Source organism: Orycteropus afer, unplaced genomic scaffold, assembly GCF_000298275.1.
Source record: "Orycteropus afer afer isolate SDZICR_OR568_19922 unplaced genomic scaffold, OryAfe1.0 scaffold00107, whole genome shotgun sequence".
NCBI classification, from domain to species: Eukaryota; Metazoa; Chordata; class Mammalia; order Tubulidentata; family Orycteropodidae; genus Orycteropus; species Orycteropus afer.
In genome coordinates this window covers 8,423,385-8,436,215 of record NW_006921694.1, presented here as the reverse complement: position 1 = coordinate 8,436,215, position 12,831 = coordinate 8,423,385, and the positions used below count along the sequence as shown (strand labels likewise).

Here is a 12,831-nt window from a genome sequence, read left to right as displayed (position 1 = left end):
TCTTTATCCTTCCCTTCAAGGCTCAGGGGTCCACGATTATCTTCTGTGTCTGTGTTAATTGGTTTCCCTTTTCTTTGTTGAAGAGGGTCTGTGCAATCCTTCTGCCTAGTCCGCCATCTTCTGATTATTAGTTTTTAAGACTTGAACTTTAGCATGGCTTTCTCCTCAGAAAAAAAATGTTTCATACAGGTATTTTTTATACATTTTTATTTTCAGGTAGTCTTAGATATGGCCAGTGCCATTAAGGTTATATAATTCTGTTAGCATTCCATCTTCTGGGACCCGTCTGGCATATTTATTTACCCTTGAAATGGTTGTCTACTCTGACAACCATTTTGCTGTCTCTGTTCCCTTGAGATATTAATAGCTAGCTAAGTCATTTCTACTCACATTTTTAGTAACAGAAGGGAAAACAGTGTTTTGGGTGGGGATCCTCAATTTAGGAGTTTTGTGGTTTACCTTGGCTTACGTGAGGGAAGCATTTATTAAATGACACAAGATCACAGGTTTCGATACTTTGCAAGTTTGCTTGTGTTAGTCTTGGTCGTCTTTTGTAAAATAGACTGTTGTTTCTGCTTAGAAATAAAGTACAATACAAAGCATTATCATGATGATAAATTCATCGCATTTTAAATATAATATTTTGGTTTCAAGTTTGATAGATGCAGTGGATAAGAGGAATTGAGATGCTTCTTAGCCACTAGCATCTCAGGTTGTAGAGAGAGCAAACGTGTCTTTGGAGGCCTTTAGTTTCTGTTTCCTGCCCTTTACCTTACGGAAATCAAGAAACCAGTTCAGTGGTCATCAGAGGAACTTGCAAAACTGTTTGAGTATAATCCTCCTGCCTAAGGAGAAATCAAGTATTGTTATAAATCTCACTTGCTCAGAAATCCTTCTTTTTCTAGGAGGTAAGTCCACATTTTCATATTATAATTTCCACATTGTCATATCAGCCAAAAACTTTTGCCAAGAGCAGTTGTTAACTTTTAGTAGTGTGTGATGTATATATAGCTACCCTTAGGTGTTTTAGGAAATTAAAATACAATTTTCAGTTGTATTCAACATGAGTTTTGGATGTAGTCACATATGTGCTATAGGTGATAGATTTTTTTTTCCTCTTGTGCTATAGGTGATAGATTTTTTTTTTTTCTTCTTGTATAGTATATGGCATAGTATATTGCATAGACTAGGTATTTAATGCATACTGGAAATATTGCTTGAAGAAAATCACAGTTTTTAAATTTTTTCATTCCATGAAGGTTTCACAGTGATCTTCTGGCTTAACCACATTACCTTCTAAATTACAAAACATGTCTAGAAAAGTTAGGGTCTTTGTCTGCTATCCCAATAAGCTATGCATGGATTAATTGTAAAATGTAGACTAAAATCAAGTCATTTGGTTTTTAGTGCAAATTTTTTCCCCCCTATGATATGGCCAATTTGTTCTTAAATATTAGGATGGTATTGTATGGCAAATATTCCTAGGACAAAAACATGGATTAAGTTTGAAATAGCTTTCCCACCTGTGATCACTTCTTAGAAGTAGTAACATGCAGATGAAGCATATGTTAAAACATGAATATTACAGTACTGGAAATAAATTTATTCATAGCAGTTATCTTAGACTATTGTGGATTTATGGATTATTATGAAACTGTCCTGATGAGTAGGTTTTTTTTTTTTTAATTGAGATTTATCCTGTTTTTTATAATACGTATTCTTGAACAAATTCTTACTGTCTCAGATCTTTCTGATGGCCCCCCTCAGCTTGTTTCTTTGAAATAATGGAACAGGAATTTATGAATGAACAGAAAAGAATGCACACTTGTCTTATGCACTAGTAGACGGGACCTAGAATAAAGCTGGCCATGGGTATTTTTTTTTCAAGGGCATGCTTTTTTGCCTTTATTAAAGGAGATCATGCGTAATGTAGAATTTTTAGGAATACCACATTCATATAAATAGGAATTATCCTATTTTAGTAACTAGTTTTATTATCTCTGCACTTGATCTTATAAACTTTTGATCTCCAACTAAATCCATAAGAGCAAACTGAAAAACAGACAATATTAATATTTTAAGGTAAACATTTAATTAAACTGTATGTGTGTAAACCCACCAGCCACTCCTCGGAAGGAAGATGGGTAATCTACTTCTGTGGAGATACTGCCTCAGAAAGCCGAGGAGGGGTCACTATGAGGCAGATCCATAGTCGATGGCAGTGAATTTTTTTTTTTTTTTTCGGAGGGGAAAACGAGAATAGGTTAAGAAAATATATTTGTTTAACTATGGGAGCTCTGGTAGCATAGTGGCTAAGGCACTTGACTGCTAACCAGAAGGCTGGTGGTTCAAATCCACCAGCCACTCCTCGGAAGGAAGGTTGGGCAATCCTACTTCTGTAGTGATACTGCCTCGGAAACCCAAGGAGGGGTCACTATGAGTCAGGTGTGACTCGATGGTACACAACAACGTGTTATAAGGATCAGGTCTGGGTGTTTGACAACAAAAATACCTTGAGAAAAATCAATGAACTTCTTTGTTCCTTGATGATTAAATTTAGGATATTATTTACTGTTTTTACTCTTCATAGAAAAATTGTCAAAAGTATTTACTTCAGTCAAATGTTCACACATATTAATTTTTTAAAATTAATTTTATCCTCTAGAGAAATTTTACTTACTGTTTCTGAAAGATGGTTAAGTGGTAAGTGTTACCTTATTATTGTATGAAGGACCTTGCTTGAATTTCAAAGAAATACTTTTCCTGAGAAGAAAATGTATTTTGTTTTAAACAATAATATGTCTCTTCTACTATTTTTGGAATTAAGATTTTTCATATTGGCATTATATGACTTTTTAATATTTCCATAATTACTTTTTTTTAGTGTATTTTGGGATCTCTACTGTGCAGCTCCAGAAAGACGGGAAACATGTGAACACTCAAGTGAAGCAAAAGCCTTCCATGATTATGTAAGTTTTTAGTTTAGTTTAGTTTAGTGGTTTAGTAACCACTGCTCCTGAAAATGCATTGGCCCATCCCTTCTTTTCCTTTTGTACTTAAGATATTGTTTTTGTTTTTTGTTTCTTGAAAAATATAAAATCATAATTTTAAAAGTGTAATACAAATGAGTGTTTGAGTCTTGTTGAAGAAGTTTAGGATGAGATAGTTGTCATAATTCCAAGAAATTAGTAGTATTTCTTGTCTTAAGCATATCTGATTTGTGAAATTTCAGATATATAAAAATTAAGTAGTATTTCTTTGTTCTTCAAAAAGATTCATCGTAAGAAATCTGTAAATGATATACTCCACTTTTGTTTATAAGTTTTTTTTTAATATATAGAATACTCTATTATTCTTTTGCAGTTTTTCAGTATATATCATATTGCAGAATATCCCCTTCCCTGAATTCATTTCTATAAATGAAATTTATTTTACTTTGAAATTACAAGCAATGTTTTTACCTGGAGTTAATGGTTTACCAGATTTTTTTTTTTTTTGCTGCTGTAAGTTATCATAGAATTGTTTAATTGAGCAATTTATTTCTGATTTCATTCATATCCAAAATGTTTAGGAAAAGTAGCAATAACATACTAAACTTTTAATGAAAACAGTGATTATAATTTTAGTTTTCTGGTGTGAATGGAAGATACCTTAATTGTTCTTAATTGTTCTCAAGCAAAGATGAAGCCAAAATATATTATTAGTTTAATGCGATAGTAATTATTATTATTATTACAATGGGCTGTTTGAGAGCAGACATTTATATTGGTTCTTCCTCAGGGTCTGTCAAATAAGAGATGTTCAATAAATATTAACAGAATGTAGTAGTCTGTTAGTTGGGATTTATAAAGCCTCACTGAGGATGTTTCAGATTGTTCATATATTCATTTAAAGTGACAGGTTTGACTCATAATTGTTGATAACATGTGGCTGAATTTTCTATTCTTGCCTAAGAGTATTGAATAACATTTAGAAAGAATGATCCCATATCCCAGTTATGGGATATTTTTAAAAAATGATAGATAAATACTAGTGATACTATGTTAATAAAATAGTAGATTTTATTTGTATGACATGATAATTTTTACAAGTAATCATTTATTATTTTAGAAAAAGCCTTCCGTAGAAACTACCCCAGAGAGTTGGGTACTTCCGCTATGATTCTGTAACATCTTCTATATAGCTCCTTAATGTCCCTGATACATTATTGTAATGGGATGTTTTCTCTAATAGGGAAGAACCTTTGACCTATTTATCTTTTTCATTCTCTATGCCTAGGATGGTGCCTGATGTGAGATATTCAAATACGTGTTTGGTGTTTATATAAATGAATGATTGCATTGAATATCATATAAGTATTTGCTGTTTCTTATTTTAATATAGCAGGATATGTTGTCGCAGGGAGGTTATTTAATGCTATTTTTAATTACTTTGTATGCCATTTATTTTTATTTACTTTATACTGGGCATTACAGCAGTAAACAAGATAGATACAGTTCTTATCCTCATGAGTTTCCCATGTAACAATTTGTAATATCAAAAGTGAAGTACATGTAGAAATACATTATAGGTTTATAATGATGTATCAGTCAAAATTTATAGATATGTAATATAAGCATATAGAAGAAAATCAAAATGTGTTGTTGTAACAAGTACACATAACTTTCATTGCCTGTGTAGATATTAGCATATAGTAGGTACTTAGTAAATGCTCAATGAATGAATGGTGTTGCATTGAGCCATAATTCTCTTAGTTCATGTAATGTAATGTGGAGTTCCTATTAGGCTAGGAACAAATAAATAAAGTTACACTTTAAATCCTGTAAGATGATAGAAATTTTTGTCACACACACACACACACACACACATATACTTATGTAGTCAATATATAAGCTATTGTTCACTCAACAAAACAAACAAACGCACTGCTGTCGAGTCAAGTTGGATCCGACTCATAGTGACCCCTCCTTGGGTTTGACCCCTCAGGTTTCTGAGGTGGTACCACTATGGAAGTAAATCTCCCGCTCTTCCTTCAGAGGAATGGCTGGTGAGTTTGAACTGCCAGCCTTCTGGTTAGCAGTCAAATGCCTTAGTCATGATGCTACCAGAGCTCAACAAGTAGGGTCATTATAAGATTTGTTTTCAGCCTTCTAGTCTGCCATATTGTTTCTTATTCTTGTTTTCATTTCTTTTGGATCCAATTTTAATTTCTTTGGCCATACATAAATCTTACAAACTACCTTAAATTCTTTCTAACATTTGTTTGTGTGTGTGTATGTGTGTGTGTGTGTTTGTGTATATAAACTGTGTTGAAGTATGTTCACTCACTTTACCTATAGGGTGTGGTGGCTCTATTCTCAGTTTATCATTGGCCCTAGGATTGTTTCTGGGCGGGTTCTAAGTACTGCTGATTAGTGTGTCATCTAGATTTACTTGTTCCTTTTGACTCTGAGTTTTTCAATAAAAAAACAAAACTCACTACCATTGACTGGATTCCGACTCATAGCGACCCCCATTAGATTTCCAAGACGATAAATCTTTTCAGAAGTAGATTGTCCCATCTTCTTTCCATGGAGCGGCTGGCAGATTTGAACCACCAACCTTCTGATTAGCAGTCAAATGCCATAGGCACTGTGCCACCAGAACTCTTCGAGATTTTCAATAAGGCAGTGTTATTTCAGTCATTCAGTGGGAAACATGAATAAAAGGAAATGATTAAGGAAACTATGAAGTACTTAATATTAAGCCAAACCCACTGCCATCCAGTTGATTTTGACTCATAATGACCCTTTAGGATAGAGTTGAACTGCCCCATAGGGTCTCCAAGGCTATAAATCTTCACAGAAGCAGACTGCCATCATCTTTCTTCTGCAGAATAGCTGGTGGGTTTGAACCACTGATCAGATGCTTTAACCACTATGCATTTAGCTCCTCCCTTGGAACCCCTATGGGACAGTTCTACTCTTTCCTATAGTGTCTCAGTGAGTTGGAATTGACTCAGTGGCAATGGATTGTACTTAATATTGGAGATGCAAAAGTTTAGAATTTATGAAAAATAAGTTATTTTAGAGATTGTTAAAAGGTGTAGTAGAAATATATCTAAATATTCATAATAAAGATTTGTAGTGTCATATTTATATAGTCACATTGCTTACTTTTGTATGTTATGTAACTTCATTTAAAATATGATTATATTTTGGTCCTGTGGTTTCCAGCCAAACAACAGACAGGCATATGGGGTGAACATTTACATCAGATAGATACATTCCTTGAGGCAATCACTCAATCAGTCTTAGGAGAACAGAAGGGCGGTGTTTGCACAGGGAGATAGCTCAGGGATGGGAGTGCATGGGAGGGAAGGACACAGGGAAGAGGTAACTATGGGGAGGAAGTTGGAGGAGAGCTGTTACATTGTGGGGAATTGCAGTGAATGTCATGAAACAAAATGTGTATGAAGTGCTGCTGTATGGAGAATGAATTTGCTCTGTAAACTTTCACCCAAATCACAATAAAAATTTAAAAAAAATGAAATGAGTATATTTTGGGAAATTTAGAAAATTGAAGATCTGTATCTTATTTTTATTCTTTACCTTTTGATTTGAGGGAAAGAAACAAAATCTTTGACAAAACTTACCTTTCACTTATTCCAAATGACAGTTTTCATTTATTGTTGTGTTTTTTGTTTTTCATGGGTGTTGGTACTGAGAAGGTTAGAGATCCATATCTCTTTTTTAAAAGAAGTGCTTCATAGTTTTAAGTACTGTATCTTTGATAGGTCATATACTAGGAAGTTAAACAATAGTTCTTTAGCCATGAAATAATGGATAGAGGTAGAATGATGTCACATTCTATTTTGTATTGATAAGTATGGGTTACCTGATTTCAGACTTCATGAAATATCTGGGAATTTGATTGTATTTGTTTTGAATGTGAAGTTTTATGTATATTTGACCTAATACTTTCCCCTACATCTTGTGACATATAAATTTTATAAATTACCTTAAATTCTTTCTAGCATTATTTAATTTAGGTTTAAAGCCACAAACAACTGCTAAAATACTACACAGCTGGGCACAGTAGATACATAGTAAAGCTCAGGTGCTATCTTTTGAATCTTTGAACTATCTGGAAGGAAAGTCTCATAATCTCTTGAAAAAGAAAGGTGAATTTAAGATGGATTTTTCTTATCAAAGTAAAACTTAACTTTAAAATATGTATGATTTATTGTGTTAAATACCTAGATTTTTAAAGGAAAAAGTACAGTTACTAACATATAACTCTATGCTTTGGAGAGGATTATCACTGAGGGAAGTGATATTAGCACATAGAGTTCACCATCATTCTTCTATCATTTCTTTGTTAACTCTCTTTTGAGAACCCGTTTATGTACAAGTTACCTTAATCAAGGTTATGGGAGTTGAAAATGTTCATATATCTATCTTCCCTCCAGGGCTTTATAATCTATTTGGAGAAGCATGTGACCTGAATTCACAAGAATGAATTTCTGTGAGTGTAATATAGATAATAAATGCTATACTGTATTGAGTTCAGACACTGAATATACACTGGCTTTTGTAAGGAGCTTTTGGTGGCGTAGCGGGTAAGGAATTGGGCTGCTAACTAGAAGGTGGGCAATGAGATAAGGCAGCTTACTTCTGTGAAGATTTACAGCCTTGGAAACCAATGTAGGTCGCTAGGAGTTGGTGTTTTGGTTCTCTAGTGCTGCTCTAACAGAAGATAGAACAAGTGGGTGGCTTCAACAAATAGGAGTTTATTCTCTTACAGTTTTGGAAGCTAGAAGTCCAGTTCAAAGTGCTAGCTCTAGGGGCTGGGTGAAAGCCCCTTGACCTTGGACTTCAGCTATGCCTCTTGCTCCAAGCCCAGTTAAGCTGGAGGCTTCTCTTACCGAAGGTTGACAAATAAAATGGCATAGTCTCAAGATTACCAACAACATGACAGACCACTAGTTCAAGTCCAGAGACAATCCCAAGAACAACAGGAAGCAAGGCAGGCTGCTGAATGAAGACTCAGCTACATGTGGGGTCCAAGCATGCCAAAAAGCTGCAGAGACCTTTCTCAGTGCTTTTTCTTTTTTTTTTTTTTTTTGTATATATGCTTGAAGCAGACCATATCCGTAAGGCAGCTACTCAGTTGCTCCAGCAGATTCCACCGTGGAAGTGATTACCAATCTCATCATGGGGAATAACTTCATCCATCTGGCTAGCCACTCAAAGCCAGGCCCAGCCAAGGTGACATATAACCTTAACTACCATAGTCAATATCGACTTGATGGCAGTGGGTTTAGTTTGGATTTGGTTTTTGAATGATGACTAGGATTTGGATAATAAAAGATATGTAGGGGAGAGAACAAAAAGAGGCTCAGACCAGAGAGACTGGTATGATGTTGGAAAACTGTAAGACATATTTCAGGGATAATAAGCAGAGTTGTGTGACCAGGGTAGAGATTTGAAATAGAGGATTTGTGGGAGAGAATTGGCTCCATTATGGACAGACTTCAATGCTTAGATAACAGTTGGTAGAATTTCAGAACTGTTAAAAGGAGATGGTGAATTACTCTTTTCGGTGGTTTCAGGCTGAATTTCCTAGACCCTTGAGATACAGTGGGAAGGCCATAGATGATGCTTAGTGCTGTGAAAGGGAGAGGATACCCAACTAGCGAGGCTCTTTGTTTTAAGCAAAGCAGATCTGTCCTCTCTATCTGGCCATTCATCTTATTTTCTCTTTCTAATTAAATGGCATTTCTGTACAACTGGTTACTCATGCCATAAAGCAATTTTCTTTTTTTATTCCTTTTATTATCATTCTCTTTGCTCTTATCTGGTCATCAGAACCTGTGAATTCAATTACCTAAATGTTTCTAAACATATTCTCTCTTCTCTAACCCCACTGCATCTGACTTAGTTCAGGTCCACATCATGTCCTCTTTTTGCAACAGCATTATAACAGCTATCCATCCTTGCATCTGTCTACCTTCCTCCTCTCATCAAGAGCCTGGGAATTCTCTCTCAATGTTACTTGCTAAAATCCTTAAATAAGAAATGCTAGGTTTTTTTTTTTTTGTTACTAAACTCTGTTGTATACATTTACAAGGTCTAGATCAAAAAAAAGAAAAAAACTTTAAAATGTAAAAACTACTTACTTGGTTCAGCCTTGTCATTTTATTGATAGGAAATTTGGCACCCTGAGAAGTAAAGGAAGTTTAAAAATTAAATATGATTTAGCCAGTAAAACTCAGGTTTACCAGATTTTCATTGAGTACTTTTGACTGTACTGGATGAAAGTTCTTCTACAATGGAGAGTAATTTTTTGAGTAGAGTGGTGAATTATACTTTAGGACAATTAATCTGTAATTGTGTAAGAGGAACTGTAGAAAGGAAAGGACTAACGACAAAGACTGTAAGAAAGCTATCCTGATAGTCTGGGTATGAACTGAAAGACCCTGGATGAAGGGGGTGACAGCTGAAGTAGAAAATGAAGGATGAAAATGAAGTTGTACAGATTCAGAAAGAGAGAAAAATTAAAAGTCGTTTGTAGTTAACATGATTGCTGAACTGAGACTTGTGAACCATTATCTGAATTCTGAAATTTGGGAGAAAGCACATATAGACAGTAGGTTAAGCTACAGGAGTGGGTTAAATTAATGAGGGAGTAAAGGTAAAATAAGAATTGAGGCTTGGGGAAAGAAACTTGGAAAAATGCTCATGTTTAGAATGTGATAAAAGGGAGGTGTTAACATGTCGAGAGACAGGGAAAAAAAAATTACAACACAGTGGGGGGTAAATACTTATCACTTTTGTTGGACTGTCTTAGCATAACTGGTAAGTTGTATAATGTAATAAATTTCCCAGATCTCTTCACTATTTTAGAATGCTCCCAACTTGAACTCTTTATCCTCGGGCAACTAATAAAATGTGTTTGGTGTTAACTGACTATCTTGAGTTCCTAAGATATTCAAAAGCTGTTTATGGTACTTGAAGCAAGACTTGAGACTCAAACTATATCAATGCCTGAATGATTTTTATAGGCTACAATTTCATTTTAGAAAGCAATCATGTATTATATAGGGGGAAGAGTAGATTCAAATTTAGAAGGAAAACTAAATGGACATAAATGATCCATGGCTTCTTCCAGAAGTTTTTGAAACTTGGATTAATAGGTAGGAAAACCTCAATATATTATCCCTCTTTCTTCTTTGCAATGTTTTTATAGCAAGCATGTATCAAACTGCCTGTCAAGTAAAGAGCAATGTAAAAGTTCTGCCTTAGGAAGTTAAAGGTAAGCATACTTAAAGATTATAAAAACATATTGCATTCAATTTGATAGTTTACTGATTTGTACTTAATCTGTACTCAATAGATACTTGATGAAGGAATGACAAGATAAATGAAAGAATGTACATTCTTCAGGTCATGTTGTTTCTAAACTGAGTGCCCCCACTTTTGTGAGAACATTGTACCACTCTTAGGAGATCCATTCAGTATTTCTTCTTTCTTTCTTTTTATTATTACCTAATCCTGCTTATCACCTTATCTTATCCCCCTTCCTCATATTTCCCTTCCTTTATTAACTCTAAGATAGATAAGACATAACCAAAAAGGGGAAATATTTTCAGAGTTGTTATTATAATTTCTATTATGGAAGAAAGCCCAAATACATAAAGGAAATGGAAAATGTTTAGATAATCACAAACTGACTTCTGTCCTCTTTACAATAACATGCCTTAGTTTAATGTATATTTTAGAAATTATGGGGATATTTTCCATCCGCAGATCTCATCATCACTTGACTCCATGCACGCCAGACTACCTTCTTTCCTTTTTTGCTCTAACTTGGAATATCCTTGTGATGGTACATTTGGAACTTAAGTAAGTTAAATTGTGAACCTATACCATCATAGGCTGCCTACCTATATTCCTTTCTTATCTTTCCCTGACCATGAGTATAACCTTTGATCTTTTTTTTTTCCCCCAGTCATTTTCTCTTCCCATAGAACCTATTATCTTTCTGTGTACTTTAAGTCAGTATAGAGGCATACAGGAAGTGACAAAGCAAACACTGGGAATGTTGCAGAGGATTAGGAATATCAACAGGTTTGTACTTTTGAATTATAAGTGTAATGTACCTATTTTTGTCTTCAGGTCTCTATTCTTGGTTATTGATTGATTAGAGAGAGTATGTGGGGACAGTGGAATGGATGAGGCATTGTAACTCCCATAATTTTTATTTTTTAATCATACTGGAACATACTTATTTTTGTCTTGCATTCCTGATTGTTTGTTTAATGGAAGAGCTTTGTGGGGAGAGAGGATTGGATAGGGAATTGTAATTTCATTATTTTCATTTGGGAATGAATATCACCTAATTCCTGTCTTGATTGGAGAAGAGCTCAAGCTTCTTAGAGTGCAGAGGAAGATGGATTTGAACTAGTTGACCATTGCTAGGTCCTGTACAACTTGTGTTGCCCTTGGAAATCTCTGACTCTCTAAATGGTCTCTTTAAAAGGCCACAGTGAATAAGAAAGCTATTTCCCTAGCCGAACCTCAGAGATTCTTTTCCCGACTGTTGCTGCCTTTTAATGTTCAATTTTCCATCAGCTTGTTCTCTTGTGTGGTCTTTCGGGCTGATTTTTCCCTTTGAGAGAAACAAGGCTTTTGTGTTCTTAATGAATGTTTGGGCTTTGTCTCTTCAGTGCCAATGATGTTTTCATAGCCTGAGAAGCTTTCTTCTGTATGTTACTGGTTTTCTTCATCTGCTTTTAGTTGGCTCCCATATTGTCTTGTGTCAAAATTATGCATCAGTTTGGCTCCTTGTCTTAGGATCCTCTGGATAAAACCAAAAAACCACTCACTGCCATCAAGTCGATTCTGACTCATAGCAACCCCCTTTGAGTTTCCAAGACAGTAAATCTTTACAGAAGTAGATTGCCCAGTCTTCTTTCTGCAGAGTGGCTTGTGAGTTTGAACCACCAACTTTGTGGTTAGCAGTCAAATGCCTTAGGCACTAGGCCACTAGAGCTCCTTTCTGGATAAACAGAACCAATGATAAATAAATGATCTTTTTGATAGGTAGGTAGGTAAGTAGATAGATAGGGATTTATAGGGATTGAGTGATTGACTGATTTTTGATGAATTGGGTCATATGATTATGGGTGCCAGCAACTCCAACTTCTGTAAGTCAGGTGACAGGCTAGAGATTCTAGCAGTCTTGTGCCTCAAAATCAGTGGGTCACAATATCAATAGGTCCCAATGGGAGATCTTGAGGAATTCTGGCAAACTTCTATTTATAGTCTGGAGACAGAATACTCCCTTGGGAAACCAGCCTTTTTGCTGTTAAGGCTTTCAACTGATTGAATGAGGTCCACCCACGTTATGAAGGGTAATCGGCTTTACTTAAGGCTAAATGATTTAATCACATATAAATGCTTCTTGACAACATCTAGACTAGTGTTTGACCAAACAACTGGACACCATAGCCTAGCATAGTTGACACATAAAGTTAACCATCACAAGTATGTACTGAACTCCTGTTTCTGACTGGAGATATCTTCGTTCAGAACAAAAATGATTAGTGGCCTTGCTCAGGGACCTACCTGCTCTGGTCAGTACCCTCTCTGACTCAACTTTCAGCCTTCTTCCCCAGATTTAAATTCTTTCAGAACAGTAATAAACCTTAACAGTTTTCACCAAGGGGAAAAGATAGCTTTCCTGTTATAGTCTCCTCCTTCTGCTTTTACAAGTACCTCCTGTAGTCATTTAAGATAGAAATCAAGTTCTGCCTCTTCAGTGAAGGCTTCTAAATACTCCAACCTT

The 12,831-nt window shown here is 35.1% G+C and overlaps 1 protein-coding gene across 1 annotated transcript in view; it reads left to right on the top strand.

The window, feature by feature from the left end:
* The window catches only part of SSBP2 (single stranded DNA binding protein 2), a 539,855-nt gene that overhangs the window by 254,561 nt on the left and 272,463 nt on the right, over positions 1-12,831 (top strand). The window contains exon 4 of the mRNA XM_042781332.1: positions 2,885-2,969. Within this exon, the coding sequence (XP_042637266.1) occupies positions 2,885-2,969 (85 nt within the window). The remainder of the gene's footprint in view (positions 1-2,884; positions 2,970-12,831) is intronic.